The sequence below is a fragment of the Peromyscus leucopus genome, chromosome 3 (assembly GCF_004664715.2).
Source record: "Peromyscus leucopus breed LL Stock chromosome 3, UCI_PerLeu_2.1, whole genome shotgun sequence".
In the NCBI taxonomy this organism is placed as follows: Eukaryota; Metazoa; Chordata; class Mammalia; order Rodentia; family Cricetidae; genus Peromyscus; species Peromyscus leucopus.
In genome coordinates this window covers 62,326,262-62,340,944 of record NC_051065.1, presented here as the reverse complement: position 1 = coordinate 62,340,944, position 14,683 = coordinate 62,326,262, and the positions used below count along the sequence as shown (strand labels likewise).

The 14,683-nt window shown below is 42.3% G+C and overlaps 2 protein-coding genes across 22 annotated transcripts in view; one reads left to right on the top strand and one right to left on the bottom strand.

Moving 5' to 3' along the window:
• Kmt2c (lysine methyltransferase 2C) overlaps positions 1–7,176 on the top strand; it is a 231,185-nt gene extending 224,009 nt beyond the window's left edge. For all 17 annotated transcript variants that reach the window (XM_028879484.2, XM_028879492.2, XM_028879494.2 and 14 more), the window contains 4 exons: positions 2,344–2,460; positions 2,793–2,866; positions 3,057–3,165; positions 5,211–7,176. In XM_028879484.2, coding sequence (XP_028735317.1) covers positions 2,344–2,460; positions 2,793–2,866; positions 3,057–3,165; positions 5,211–5,303 — 393 coding nt within the window. In that variant the 3' untranslated portion in view covers positions 5,304–7,176. The remainder of the gene's footprint in view (positions 1–2,343; positions 2,461–2,792; positions 2,867–3,056; positions 3,166–5,210) is intronic.
• A 5,901-nt stretch (positions 7,177–13,077) lies between these two features.
• The window catches only part of Galnt11 (polypeptide N-acetylgalactosaminyltransferase 11), a 30,994-nt gene continuing 29,388 nt past the window's right edge, over positions 13,078–14,683 (bottom strand). For 4 of the 5 annotated variants that reach the window (XM_028879504.1, XM_028879505.2, XM_037203736.1 and 1 more), the window contains exons 11-12: positions 13,870–14,007; positions 13,078–13,773 (exon numbers count right to left, since the gene is read on the bottom strand). In XM_028879504.1, the coding sequence (XP_028735337.1) occupies positions 13,612–13,773; positions 13,870–14,007 (300 nt within the window). In that variant the 3' untranslated portion in view covers positions 13,078–13,611. The remainder of the gene's footprint in view (positions 13,774–13,869; positions 14,008–14,683) is intronic. The other variant, XM_028879506.1, reaches the window with a different exon arrangement.

The window sequence follows — 14,683 nt, the reverse complement described above, 5'->3', positions numbered from 1 at the left end:
TCTTATTTATGTGTCTGTGTGTGGGTATGTGGACCATGTGAGTGTATGTGTCCACTGAGGCCAGAAGAGAACATTGGACCCCCATGAGCTGGAGTTAAAGGCTGTTGTGAGTGCTAGGAGTTGATGGAACTCAGTTCCTCTGGAGTAGGAAGAAATGTTCTTCACCACAGAGCTATCTCTCCAGCCTCTGACACTGAGTCTTAAATACAGCTCCTGACTGACTGGCCTTTGGACCTGCCTTTTTGAGAATTACATGTTTCATGACCTTTGTCCCTTTCAGTTTGTACCAGCGTGCAGTGTTAGATTTTCTTCCCATATTAAATATCTTATACCCACTAGAAACTCTAGTATCTTTTTTCTTACAAAGGTTTTTTTTTTTGTTTTATATATAGACAACGCACAAGTTTATATCTTTTCTGTACACACACCATAGGTTGTATTCTCCTAGTTTATCATTACAAAAAAAAAAAAACTCAACTTTTTTTTTTACTTCTTTTCATTGTATAGCCTCTTATTGTAATGCCATTTAGTATACAACCTGCTGTGCTAAACTTGATCTTATAACCACTACTACTACTATACTTTAGGTTCTCAGAACAGGCATCAGTTTGGACTGTTTGCTTATGCTGATCCCAAAAATATTGATCTGCGCCCACATTCTTTCTATATTCTGGTTCACATTGGAGTCACACCTGGAACCATTTATACTGCATATGTGGGTTTTTGTTTTTGTTTTTTTTTTTTTTTTTTTTTTTTTGCTTTGTTTTGTTTTTTGGTTTTTCGAGACAGGGTTTCTCTGTGTAGCTTTGTGCCTTTCCTGGAACTCACTTGGTAGCACAGGCTGGCCTCGAACTCACAGAGATCCGCCTGGCTCTGCCTCCCAAGTGCTGAAATTAAAGGCGTGGGCCACCACCGCCCGGCTGAGTTTCTTTTTTAAAGACAAGTTTGTGACATGCAGATATCTATTGACTTGGCAACTCCTTCCTGTGTGCTCCATTGAGGAGTCTGGCAGATGCCATGAGCAGGACTTGATCTCCACAGTTTCTCTTCTTTTTTTCCATAGTTTCTTCCCTGGTCAGAATCAAAAGCACAAGCCCAAATTATGGGAAGAAAATGCAAATTATCTATGAATATGTATTTTTTGAAGTATAATATTTTCCCACAGCTTTCTTTGCTACCACTTCTTAGTGCATTACAAGATTTACCAGGCACTGGCCTAGACAGTAGAAGCTGCCAAATAAGGCTCCAGTGTGTTAGGCAGTTCAGAGTTTTTGTCATCCCAGCCACTTCAGGAGGACTTGAAGTTCAAGGACTACCTGGACAACTTAGTGAGATCCTGTTTCAAAACACTTATAAAGAGGTAGAAATATACTTCAGTGTTTTTCTAGCACCCATGAAGCCCCAGGTTCAAACCCCAATAGTGAGGTTAGGGGGCAGTATCCTGTACATTTTTCTACCTTTCATGGTAATTAGAACAAAGTAATATTTTCTGTTTTGCCTTATTCCATTATTTCTAGGAAACTGAGAATCAAATATAAACTACTTTGTAATATTCATAATCCTTTATAGTTCTCCTGCTTCCTGTTCTATTGAATGTAATTATTCTATGGAGTTTCTTCGGGCTAACTTCATACAGAAGGCACTAGTTTACCTGGTGGATGGTAACTTAGCAAGCCTAGTGGAAAATGCAGCCAGCCAGTCCACAGTAGCATTTACAGATATGTCTTCATCCCCTTGGTGTTGCTGGTGTAGGATGTTGCGAGTGGGCACCTTGCCAACTATAGTGTACTTGGCTCACTGTACTGGTGGTAAGGATGACCGGCGCTGAGGGGCCACATCTGCTGTGTCTTTCCATAGTGAAAGGCAGAATAGAGAGGCTTCCTAAGTTACCCTTCTGTGGGAACTTGATCATTCAACGATAGTTAGCCTGCTATCCATGCCTGAGGACAGTTTTTTAAAAAAGGACACAAGAACAATGTAATGATATAAAGTTGAAAGGAGCAGGATTGTCAGGTTTTGTTTTGTTTTTCAAGACAGGGTTTCTCTGTGTAGCAGTCCTGGCTGTAGACCAGCTCTGTAGACCAGGCTGGCCTTGAACTCACAGAGATCCGCCTGCCTCTGCCTCCCAAGTGCTGGAATTAAAGGCATGTGCCACCACTGTGTGGCTGATTGTCAGATTTTTAAATTTCAGAAAACAATACAGTCAGTGGCCCTCACTTGAATGTAGGTGAAATCTTAAATATGGCTTTGGATAAGACTCCAAGTGCAGTACATTTTTAGGAAGAGAATAAAGGTCTGTTGAATCTGTTGGAATGTGTACAATCCTTTTTTCCTTCTATTTAGGGATTGGGCCTGTATGCTGCTAGAGACATTGAAAAACACACCATGGTCATTGAGTACATTGGAACAATTATTCGAAATGAAGTTGCAAACAGGAAAGAGAAGCTTTATGAGTCCCAGGTACTGTATAAACTGACCACAGACATCTGAAGAGCACTGCCATGTGTGTTCAGTCGTGAACAGAAGCCATAGCTGCAGACTCTTAAATAGCTCTCATCTCTTCCCTTCACCATCATCTTTTGTAGTTGGGGTTACTTGCCCATATGTAACTGTAGATTAATACCCCCAGCTCTACAAACACTCCATCTGATGTTCACACTGACCCATCATAAATGCATTAGCTGTGTTTGGTGGGGTCCACAGGAATGTGACCAGGGTGCTTTTAGCACATACTATGAGTGCAAAGTGAAGGAGCTTCAGATCACACTGATGACTGCCTGCCTTCTCTTTAGAACCGAGGCGTGTACATGTTCCGCATGGACAATGACCACGTGATCGATGCCACACTCACAGGAGGGCCTGCAAGGTGAGGCAGGAGGACCATTGGCCCAGAGGGCTTTCTTGGGTAGGACTGTCCCCACTGGGGCTGTGCAGTGGACTGAGTGGAGGTCTTCACACTTGATTTGTTAACACATCAATAGAAATGTCATTAGTTTCCTTTAGAGGGGAAAGCTCCTCATTGTTAATCACGTTCAGTTTTCTGATTTGTCCTGCAGGTATATTAACCATTCGTGTGCCCCTAACTGTGTGGCTGAAGTAGTGACCTTTGAGAGAGGACACAAGATTATTATCAGCTCCAACAGGAGAATCCAGAAAGGAGAAGAGGTAAGGGAATCTACCTATTGTCTGTTCCAGGATGTAGCAGTTCATGGCTCTGGGGTTCCTATCACATTATTCTTAGATACTTGCCCCTTACCCAGAGTTTGCCAGCTGTTCATCTCACTTCAAGCATTCAAATGCCAGCTTCTTCCATGTGATAGTTCTTAAACCGACCAACACAGCACCACATGTCTTAGGATCCTTTGTCCCCTAATCTGAACAGTCTGACATGCCCCTCTCAAGATGATGCCTGTCACTGATTTGACATCTAATTGACATGGAATTGCCACCTCAGGCAGTTGCATGGATTTGATAATGCACATGATGTATTATTGGAAGGGCTGTATGCACAAGTTTAGGGAGCCAGATGTTCCTGTTTGTTCATGTGCACACTTAGAAAATTTCATATCAGATATGTAATGTGGGTGTTTTGTGTCTTTAAAATGTTTCATGTAAGACTTGACATTTGTTTCTAGTATCTCAGAGGCGACTTTGGGCTAGCTTTCCATCTAAGATTATTGTTAGTATTAATTGCCTCATTTACATTTCCCAACTCTGGCTTTCACACATGGCATCAACACCTTGAATCTAGTGCCCTAAGTCTGGAATTGATGTTCATGGCAAAGCTCTTGAAAAGACAGCAGTGTTGGGAAACCTAGATATGTTCACTGTGATGAAGCCCCAGTCTTCTGTGGGCAGAGCATAAGATCACACCTATTTACTTGGTCCTTTTAGAATGTGCTTTTTAAATTAACATGCTAGGTTAAGGCTCACTGTACAGTTCACAGTAACAGGCATGTAAGAACATCCTGGTGCCAGGGCCCAGGACACATCGCTCCAGGACAGGCCCTGCAGAACCCAGCCTAGTGACTCTCCTCTTTGAGTCATCTTGTACACACCCTCTAGCTTTGCCAAGCCTGTTTTCCGTAAAATGGAGATATATCATGTCCTTCCATGGGGGGAAGAACTCAGCAAACACCTAAGAAAAGGCAGTAACTTCTTTTCTCAGCACAGCTGCTCTGCAGGTGCAATTTTCTTCCTTCCAGATAATGTCTGATGTCTGAGTTAGGAAAGACCCAAGAGATTTACTGTGCCTTGCCCCTCACTTGGCTTTATGGCTTTATGGGATGGAGGAGGCAAAGGTATAAAGCTTATTTGGTGGGAGTCATACTGCTTCCCACCCAGTTGGTTGGCCTGGAATTTGAGTAAGAATTCTATAGACTTTGAATGTTGATCCAAAACAGCTCTTTCTCTGAGGAGAACACTAGCTTATCCTGAGCCAAATACAAGTGCCCATGGTTGGAAAACAGATTCAAGGTGCCCTGAACTCCATCATGTTCCACTGTGGAAAAGATGGCATTGACTTTGTCATCACAGGACAAAAGGAAATGCTCAATCAGTGCATTAATTGATGAGACATGAGGTGTTGGTAGGTTTTAGATGCTATCTGAAGATAGGTTTGGGATGATGGAAGTTAACATTCACATTCTAAACTGTTATGTCATAGTCACAAAGATGTTAGACCAGGTACAGATGTTGGTAGTATAGGCAATGAAGGGGATTGGACATAGCCCCAGATCATTTTTATGGTTCATCTGCAATGTTCCTTCTCTCCATAGTGGCAAATTCTAGTTAGCTAGTAAGTTTGTAGGACCTTCAAGTAGAGGAGGCTTCTTCAGAGGCTTCCATCCACATGAGGAAAAGGGGAAAGCCATGATGTTGACAAGGACAAGTTCATCTCTATTCAAAGTAGGAGAGCCTTCTATGGTTTGAGGGAGTATTGGTCCTCCTCTTGTTCAAAGTGGTGAAGAGAATACTATGAGAAGACATAGAAACTCAGCATATCCTGCAAATCTACATGGCACTTCTAGATCAACTTCCTTTTGTGGTACCCCACCCCACCCCACCCCATCCCCCTGCAAGGTTCCATGGGACCTCAACAAACCAAGGCTTGCTTTGGCTTATGTTTGTTTTGCTTGCTGGTTTTGAAAAATGAGGGAGATGGAAGTGGGGCACTGCCCTGTCTCACACAGTGTCTTTGCCATGGGCAGCTCTGCTATGATTATAAGTTTGACTTTGAAGATGACCAGCACAAGATTCCATGTCACTGTGGAGCGGTGAATTGCCGGAAGTGGATGAACTGAATGCATTCCTTGCTATCTCAGCGGGCGGCTCGTCCCTAGGAAGAGGCGACTCAACACTTCATTGGATTTTACAGACAGAAAGATATTTTTGTTTTCTGACTTTTTGAAAAACAGCTTCTGGAAGCTCTGGTTCCTCGGCCTTTGTCTGAAGGAAGCACAGCACAGAGGAAGCCAGCCAAGGCTGCCTTGCTGTGCACTGAGGTCAGCAGAGTCACAGAATGGTCCAGCACTTTTTTTTTCCTTTTTCTTTTCTTTCCCTCCTTTTGTTTCCTTGTGGGTGGGTTTTGTTTTGTTTTGTTTTGTTAGTCTCACTAAGGAGAAACTTTTACTGGGGCAAAGAGCCGGCGGCTGCCCTGCCCCAGGGTGGGGGCCTTCCTATGAATGTAAGACTGAAATCACCAGCGAAGGGGGCTGTCCAGAGTGCTGGCCACGCCTTACTGACAGGGGCAGGCCCTGAGTTTAACTAAGTGGACACCACTGATCAAGGAATGTACTGAGATGACTTCCTTAGGGATAGAGCTAAGGGATAATAACTTGCACTAAATACATTTGAATACTTGATTCCATGAGTCAGTTTATTGTAGTTTTTGATTTCTGTAAAATAAGAGAAACTTTTTGTATTTATTGAATAAGTGAATGAAGCTATTTTTAAATAAAAGTTAGAAGAAAGCCAAGCTGCTGCTGTTACCTGCAGAACTAACAAACCCTGTTACTTTGTACAAATATGTAAATATTTTGAGAAAAACAGTATAAAAATAGTTATTGACCAAATGCTACCAGGCGCTGCAGCAGCTCGGGTGCTTATAACCGTGGTAGGGATGTTACAATATAATTTTGTGTTATTAAATATGCCATTATAATTATGTAATAACCAAAATTCTGCCCTGGTGTGTCTGGGCTTTTTGGAAACTGTCTCTTAGTGCTTGTTTTCTACACCTAACTTCTGACAGAGCAGCGCGTGTGCTACAACTACAACTTTTATAGCTGTTGGTGATTTAAACTAATGTTTCATATTATATTGTTGCATCCCTACTTCTTCAGTCAGGTTTTTTTGTGCTTACAATTTGTGATAACTGTGAATAACGGCTTAAACACACACCCAAATGGAGGCTGAATTTTTTTCTTCAGCAAAAGTAGTTTTGATTAGAACTTTGTTTCCGACCACACAGAATTATGTAAACATAATAGAGTCATGTAGCAGGGACCTAACCCAACTCCTTAGCCTTCTATTTAACATAAAAATTTGAAAAAGAAAAAAAAGAGAGCGAGAGTGAGTGAGAGATGTGATTATGCTCCCAGCTGCAGGACTCCGGCAATAGGGTTTTTCGAAGATGTAATTTTAAAAATGTGTTTGTATGAACTGTTTGTTTACATTTCTTTAATAAAAAAACACACTGTTTTGTGTTTGCTTGTAGAAATTTAATCAGCATTTGAACCAGGTTAGCTTTTTATTTTGTACTTAAAAATTCTGGTACTGACACTTCACAGGCTAAGTATAAAATGAAGTTTTGTGTGCACAATTTGAGTGGACTGTGAGCTGGGCGTACATTCAGTGACGCGGCTCTCAGCTTGTAATGTATATGGCATGATGTATTTTTATCTTACAGAATAAATCAATTGTATATATTTTTCTCTTGATAAATAGCTGTATGAAATTTGTTTCTTGAATATTTTTCTTCTCTTGTACAATATTCTGACATCCTACCAGTATTTGTCCTACCGGGTTTTTGTTGTTTTCTGTTCTGTATAATAGTATCTAATGTTGGCAAAAATTGAATTTTTTGAAGTATACAGAGTGTTATGGGTTTTGGAATTTGTGGACACAGATTTAGAAGATCACCATTTACAAATAAAATATTTTACATCTATAGAATCTGCCTTGTGTTCTGTGTGGGCTGTGGTCATGTTTGGAGTTTGGTTCTGCTCCTATCAGAATTGCTAGTCTAGATGATCAGACGTAATTTTAGCCATGTTCCCTGGCTGTGGGCTCCTCCTCTCTCTTGGTCAAATAAGGAAGAGAACTTGTGTTAGATGCACAGACAACACAGCAGATTAAAGGTCACTCTTCATGCTTATTTTCTTGTTTAAAACCTGTTCTTATTTATTTGTTTATGGGTGTGTCTTGGAGAAGAAGTCTCATCTCACTGTGCTGCCCAAGCTCAAGCAGCCTTTGCCCCTCTCCTCAGTCTCCTGAGAAGTTAGGATTGCAGGTGTGTGCTAGGCACCTAGACAGCTTTTGGTTTTGTTTCATTTTCTTTCCTTCAAGCTACTTTTAGGTTTTACCCTGTGTGGTAGAGACCTATCATAATGAATGGACTTAATATTTAACTTAATGTAGCTACTAAGAGGCAGATATCGTGGTACATGCCTTAAATCCCACGTGAAGCATGAGGATTGTGAGTTTAAGGCCAGCATAGGCCATATGTACATAAACAAGACCATCTCTCAGGAATGAAGATGCTACTAAGAATCCAAATTCCCAGTTGCCCCCTCTTTTCCTATCTGGTGGGTTCAGAGCTTGATGCCATCTCTCCTTTCTGCCTACAAACACATTGAGTATCAGGTTTCTGAGGAAAGGACGTGCCTTTGTGTTTATTAGAGTGATGCTGGCACCTCACAGCCTCATCAAGACAGTCTTAGGACGTGCCTTTGTGTTTATTAGAGTGATGCTGGCACCTCACAGCCTCATCAAGACAGTCTTAACCATCATCAGATTAGTCATCTGAACACTGTTCCAGGGGCGGTGAGAAACAGGAAAGGGTGTGTGTCAGAGACTGCAGAAGACAGTGGACGATGGCAGCATCGGGCCACTGGGCAGCACTGGTGTTCGTTCTCCATGGCCACTTGGGTTCCAACTCTGAACCCTCACAGTGAGTCCTAAGCTTGAAAACAGGTGCAGTCTCAAGACCTCAACTCCATGCTGGCCCAGGCTGGTCAAATGCATCAGCTACTTGTAATTCTTTGGCTACACGCTTGGCACCATGTACCGAATGCAAACGTTTTGGGGCATAGTGGGCCCAGCATCACAGAGCTGTCTCTATAACAAAAACAGTTTCACTTTACGGTCTTCAGTTCCTTATACTAAGTGACAGTGTTGGCCACTGTTCCTTTAAACTTGTCTCTAACCCTTGTTTATGGACCACCCTGCTTTCCTGAGTTGAGCCCCCCTCATCCAACAAACTAAAAGTTTTTGCTGCATACCAAGGACCCCAGACACAGATGCCAAACAGAGTGGTTCCCTACCAGGTGAGCAGACTAACATTGCTTCTTTCTGTGTGCTCTGGACACCCAAGCCAGATGGGGGAGCCTAGCACCATGCTGAAAAATGTCACCTGTCACTACTAAAGGTGCCTTGAGATTTCCCTAATGAAATGGAACCTGACTTCTCAGCACCTCATCTAGTCCTCTGGTCTACTGCCAGTCCTGTCTGTTGTCTAGTCTTGATTGTTAAGCTTGTATGTGGTATGCAGAGGTCTCCCTAGAGTGGCTGCACAGGTGTCTGCATCTCTTGTGCAGTGCTCTTGGTTTGGGTTTTGAAGTTTCTCTGTTCTGAAGAACAGGGCTCACATTTTGAATGCTGCTTTCTAGAGAATTCTTCCAACCCAATTTCATTTTAGCCACAAAAATAAAGTAAGTACCCTGCTTCCTTTTCCTCAGTGGACACTTTACCAACTGCACAGTCTTAAATTCCTCTTGGGATATATGCCTAGCTTTACTCACAAACTCCCAAGCCATTCAGTTCTCCCCGCACCATCCCTAGCTTTCTCCTTTCTGCTCTTACAAATCACCCCAGTATGGTGACCATTTACCAAGCATTGCTTCCAAGATTGACACACAGGAGGCTGGCAATGTGCTCACTCATTGGCCCCATGGAAACCTCATACCAAGACTTGTTTTCTTCAAAGCAACCCTACCAATCTGCTCCTAGGCTCCAGGGATGAATTCTGGATGACATGAGAGCTTCTCTCTCAGGAATGCTGTCTTTCAGCCCCCATGACCGAGTCTGAAGAGAGCTTCTGCCTGCTGTGGTTTAGACTCCATGTGTAGGAGGCCCTAGTCTAGCCTGATGTTACTTGGAAAGTGGTAGAAAATTGAAGACTGTGAGAGCTCAGTCTGTCTTACATTCTAGCCATAAGGGGAATGGCTCCACCAGTGTACTCAGTGAAGAAGTTAACTGCTTGTCAAATTCTTTCCTTTAATGAGCTAGTTTGTCTTGTCACATTATGTACTAGTTGCTCTGGCTCCTGTGGGTATTAGTGAGGAGCCCTAAGATATATACTGCAGCCTTTGTTGCCATCTCCACATCTCACATTTCCATGTATTTCCATTTATGTTAATGCATCTAAAATGGCATCTGATGTGGTTGGCTTGCATTTCATCAATAACTGTAACATTGAGCAACTTTTCATAGGATTAACTGTGTGTATACACCCCTCCCACCTTAAGTATTCAATCAGTTCTTTTGTGCATGGTAAAAACACTGGAGACGGAATACAAGTCTCAGGCTTTTTCATTTCTCCTTCTGTCTTGAACAGGTGCTTAATTCTGACTAAGTCCTATTGTGTTAATATTTTAAGGTTAGTGTGTTGTTTGGCAAGTCTTTGCCTACACTGAAATCTTGAAAAAAATTTTTGAAGATTTTTCATGGTTTGTTCAGATCTGTATCTGTCCTGAAATAAATTTGTGTTCAGTCAAGGATGGAGAGAATTAAGGTTCAGTTTTGTTCAGATATAGGCAGTTCTTCTAGTAAAATCTGCAAATTTGGAGTTAGGGAGATGGTTCAGCAGGTAAAGTGCTTGGCATGCAGGCATGAGGCCTAGTGTTCAGACTCATGTAAAAGGCAGGTGAGTGCAGAGGTCTGTGTGTCTTTTCGGTGTATGGAAGGTAGGGGGACTCCCTGGAGCAAGTGTAGACTGAGTTTCCTTCAGGCAGTGAACTGGCTCCTTGACTATGAGTCACTTAGCCACACTGGCCTGAGTTCTCTTACAGTCGGATCCTTGCCCCTAAGTCAGTAGCACAGTGACCTTGAATTGGTGTAAGTCCTCCAGAATTCTGTCTTTTCAAATTATTGTATCACCTAAAAAGGCCACCTGGAGCTTTGATTGATGAAGAACAGCTTTGCACCCCTAGAACATGCCATATTAGCCTTAGTCTGTTCTGTGTCCCATACTTTTAGTGCTGTTGCGAACTGCAGCCCCAGTGCCCCCCAACTTCAGTCTCCAACTGCGCTGCACATATGTACAGCACTTATGCTCCCCCTTTTGTGGCTTATATAAAGTCTCTAACGTGCAGATGCTCTTTGACGATGGAGCCATGTTGGGATAAGCCCTCTTGAAAGTGCATTTAATACACCTAGCCTTTTAAAGGCAGTTAGTCTCATCTAAACACCACGTCAGGCTATATTTGGGCAAAATCCCTAAACAGAGCAAGCCCATTTTATAACGTGTTGGTTATATCAAGTAAAGTATTGAATACTATATATTTGGTTGGTTGGTTTGTTTTTGCGGGGGTTGGGAGGTGTCATTATATAACCACAGCTAGCCTGAAACTTACTATGTAGACAGGCTGGTAGTGAACTCAGAGATCCACCTGCCTCTGCACCACCATGCTGTCTGGCCTGAATACTTTATTTGCAAATACAAAATGCATGGGTATGCATTTCTGCTTCTGTGAGGTTGACAAGTCATGGATCACTGTGTCCAGGAACAGTCTGTGGAGTATTTTTGGAGACTTTCTATGATTTTTTTCTGCATACTTGGTCATATTCTGCAAATGAAGATACTTTTGCTTCATTTCCCAAGTCCATGCTTATCTTCTTGCTGGACTGCCCAGGGTAGGGTCCTGAGCGTAAGGCTCCTAAGTTGACTGTATGAGATAGTACAGGATCCTTTCCTTTTGCACAAGATCACTTTCACATCAAATGAGGCTACCTATCAATGTACTTTATTTGAGGAATTTTCCTTCCACTTCTAGCTCTCCCCATCCTCCTACCAACACTTTTGTGCAGATTAAAATTGTACCATCAGAGGTAATGGTACCTTATACAAAGCAACAGATAAACATGCCAAGATGTACAACCTCATCTCAAAATCAAGTCATCTTTACAATGGCACTCATTAAGCATGTGCCTCAAAGACATCTGGCCTGAGAGCAAGAGTCAGGAAGCTATCAGATGTTGAGGAACCTCAAGGCCTTTTGGAGCCCGTAAGTTGTTTTCTGAGCGCCTCATGAAGCCCTTTGGTAGACATACTGTACTGTTCTTCCTGGCTGAGAGTCAGTCCTGGCGACAGGCCAGTGTTCCAGCTAGCTCTCTTGTCTTCATTCTCAGGGCAGCTCTCCATAGTATTTGTTGAGCTTTTATCATATCCTACCAAACCGTTTTTGCCACTTTTTTCCAGTTTGGGCAATAAATAAAAGCTGCTGTGAACGTCTGAATGCAGCCTTCTGTGTGGACAGTTTGAGTCCCTTGGCTGAAGAGCAAGGAACAGTCTCGTTTCTAAGACCCGCCCGCCTCTCCAGAGCTGTACTCTGCTATGGCCCCAACAAATGAGTTTCTCTCCACTGGGCTGGTCACCATTCTTGATGCCTCAAGTTTTTCTTCTGTTGGCTCCTATTTCATTTCTCTTCTGACAGTTCATATTTACTTCTGCCTTGAGCTTCAAATTTACTTTTTTTCCGTCTAAAGTAGGGTTCCTTAAGAACTTAATCTCTATTACAGGTGACTAGTACTTTATAAAATTCCAAGTAATTTGGTAGCATACACATTCTGCTGTTTTCATCTTTGGACATTTTAAAACGACATTTTAATCTTATCTTTGACCCACAAAGACAAAGTGAATCAGTTTCAAACTATTTGAAGGTGTTATAGTTGATTTTTATCTGACGCCTTGGACTGTAGTCTACCTGACATATGGGTCATGTGTACATGAGAACATGAGTTCTGGTGTTAGCAGTACCATGTATTGTCAAGGCGTCAGTGTCCTCTGTGTCTATCAGGTTTTGGAAGGCATGCTGAAATGTCTCCCTTTAACTGTAGAGAGATATACTTGACAAGTTTCAAGTTTTGGGCAGCATGTATTTAGAAGCTATTAGCTGTATAAGTGTTTGGGATTACTTTGTTTTTGTCACAGGGAAAGAACTCTTCCTACCCCCAGTAGAAATCTACTCTACCTCATGCTAACAGCTACTATCAGATGGGTGGATAATGTTCATTCGCTGTAATGTCTGCCCATCTGTTCATTTTTGTAGTGAGTTCTTGTAGGTAGCCTGCATGTAGGTCTTGCATTCTTATCCAGTCTAACCTTCTAAAGGAAACCTTAGGTAACAGGATTTAACGTGGTCATTGCTTCTGCTGGGTTTAAATTCACTCACTGCCTTTTGCTTCCTAGTCTTTGAAGTCTGACAGGTAAAATACTTGGTTTAAATGGCTTTGTGCTTTAAGATAACATCACCAAGCTTCTGCAATATGAGATTATAACTAAGAAACAGAAATCTGGGGCAGGGGGAATCACCTTGTATTTTCGTGCTTGAGTATTTGCAGACTTTTATGAATTCTTTATATAGCTTTATATAGATACTTCTACTTAGCAATGTTATAGAAGAGAGTTTCACAGGCAAACTGTTGTATCCAAAGTCACTCAGGTCAAGCTAAGGAACTGCCACTTCCTGAAGTTAGCAACTGCTGTCTAGCTTAATGGGCTATCAGCCCATTCATGAAGTATTTCCCATCATATTCCCAGGTCATCCAGACCACAGAAGATGGAATAGGCATAAATCCTAGTCAAATGATCAAAAAGATCCTTTATTTAATGTAGACAGCCTATTAAGTCATCAAAATAATTTATAATAGTTAAATGCCTCTGAAATATACATGATACCTTCTGAAGCTAAAAGTAATATGCATTCAACTAGTTTTAAAATCTATTAGGAACATTAAACAGATGAGAGTAGAAAAAAATCTCCTATGAAGTCCTCTATGAAAGGAAACTGTGACAAGTTCCTGATTAGACAGAAACCATTCCATCTCCAAGAGAAGCATAAATAAATAGAAATGTCTGCTTCCTGGGTTTGTACTAATAGACCCAACTTTTTAGAATTATTACTTTGTTTTCCCTGGATAAACAAGAATGCCTTAGCAGCAGCTCAGAAATAACCCAAGTCCCAGTGAAGCACCTTCTGTTCCTGTGATGGTCACCTTCCACCAGGGGTCTTGTCTGTTGGGGTCAGCAGCATCCTTCATAAAGCACCATGATTTATGGCAGGTGTGATAAAACCTGGTGAATTATGTTGTCTCCAGCCAGGGTCCATCTTAACCTTCTAGGCGCCACTGTTGGGAGGCAGAGCCATCACATATTGCCATGCCAACAGAGCCCTTCTGATCCGTCAGGTCCACCACTCTCAGGCACTGTCCCACAGACACTTGGTACAGCCGATTGTTCTTCTGGGGAAAAAAAGGCAAGAAAAAAAGGACCTGCTTTTATTTAAAAACAAACATTCTTGCAGCATGCAGGAAAGATGTAGAAGCATCAGGACTAGTTAAAGCCCATGTGTACAGCAAGCTGCTCACCCCAAAGGTCCACTGCTGAGATCCTCCTGACCCATGGCACTTCATGAGTCGAGGTGGGTCTGAAGAGCGGGTTTCTGACATGTCGAGGCAAAGGAGGTTGTTTAAAATCAATTCATGCTCTTCATTGTAAATCCAGATCTAGTGACAAAAACAAAAAAGAAAAGGGTTTTAAAAAACAAGTGTTGTCTTAAGTACTGGAATGAAGGCCTGAATAACACTTCACAATGTGCTCTCTGCGGTCTCCACAGCAGACACACTGGTCAGAGCACTGCCTCAACAATCTGAAAGAGTGAACTGGGAGATGAGGGAGGCCTAAAGAGATGTCTCTGGTTCACTAGGGAGTGTCCTTGAAGGTGACTGAGGTGCACTGTGCTCTTCTCCCTTTCATTCCTGGACAGGCAGTAAAGGGGCTTCCTCTGCCATTTGCTCCCACCATGGTTGCTGTGGCAAGGTGAACATCAACCTCGGACAAAGCCTTCCAAAGCAAAGCCTCTCCTCTCAGCCAACTTAACACAGTGTTATCCGGGAGAAACCCAGACAGTGGTAGACTGATTTTAACTAATTCAAGTGATCATGTCATTGTAAATCATTTCCAGTTTTAGGGTTTGGTGACAGAATTCTCTTAATTCACAGACCTGTAAAGCTCCAAGGAGCCACAAGAGGTGTGGGCAAGTGCATATAAAGCTGATTATTTACCAGTCCTTATCTGCTGGGGGACGACATGCATAAGCTGTTCCAACCCTTCTACAGAATATCACACCCCAATTCCAGGTAGCAATGTCTGCTGTGAGATGGCGGGTTTCACCTGGGCTAC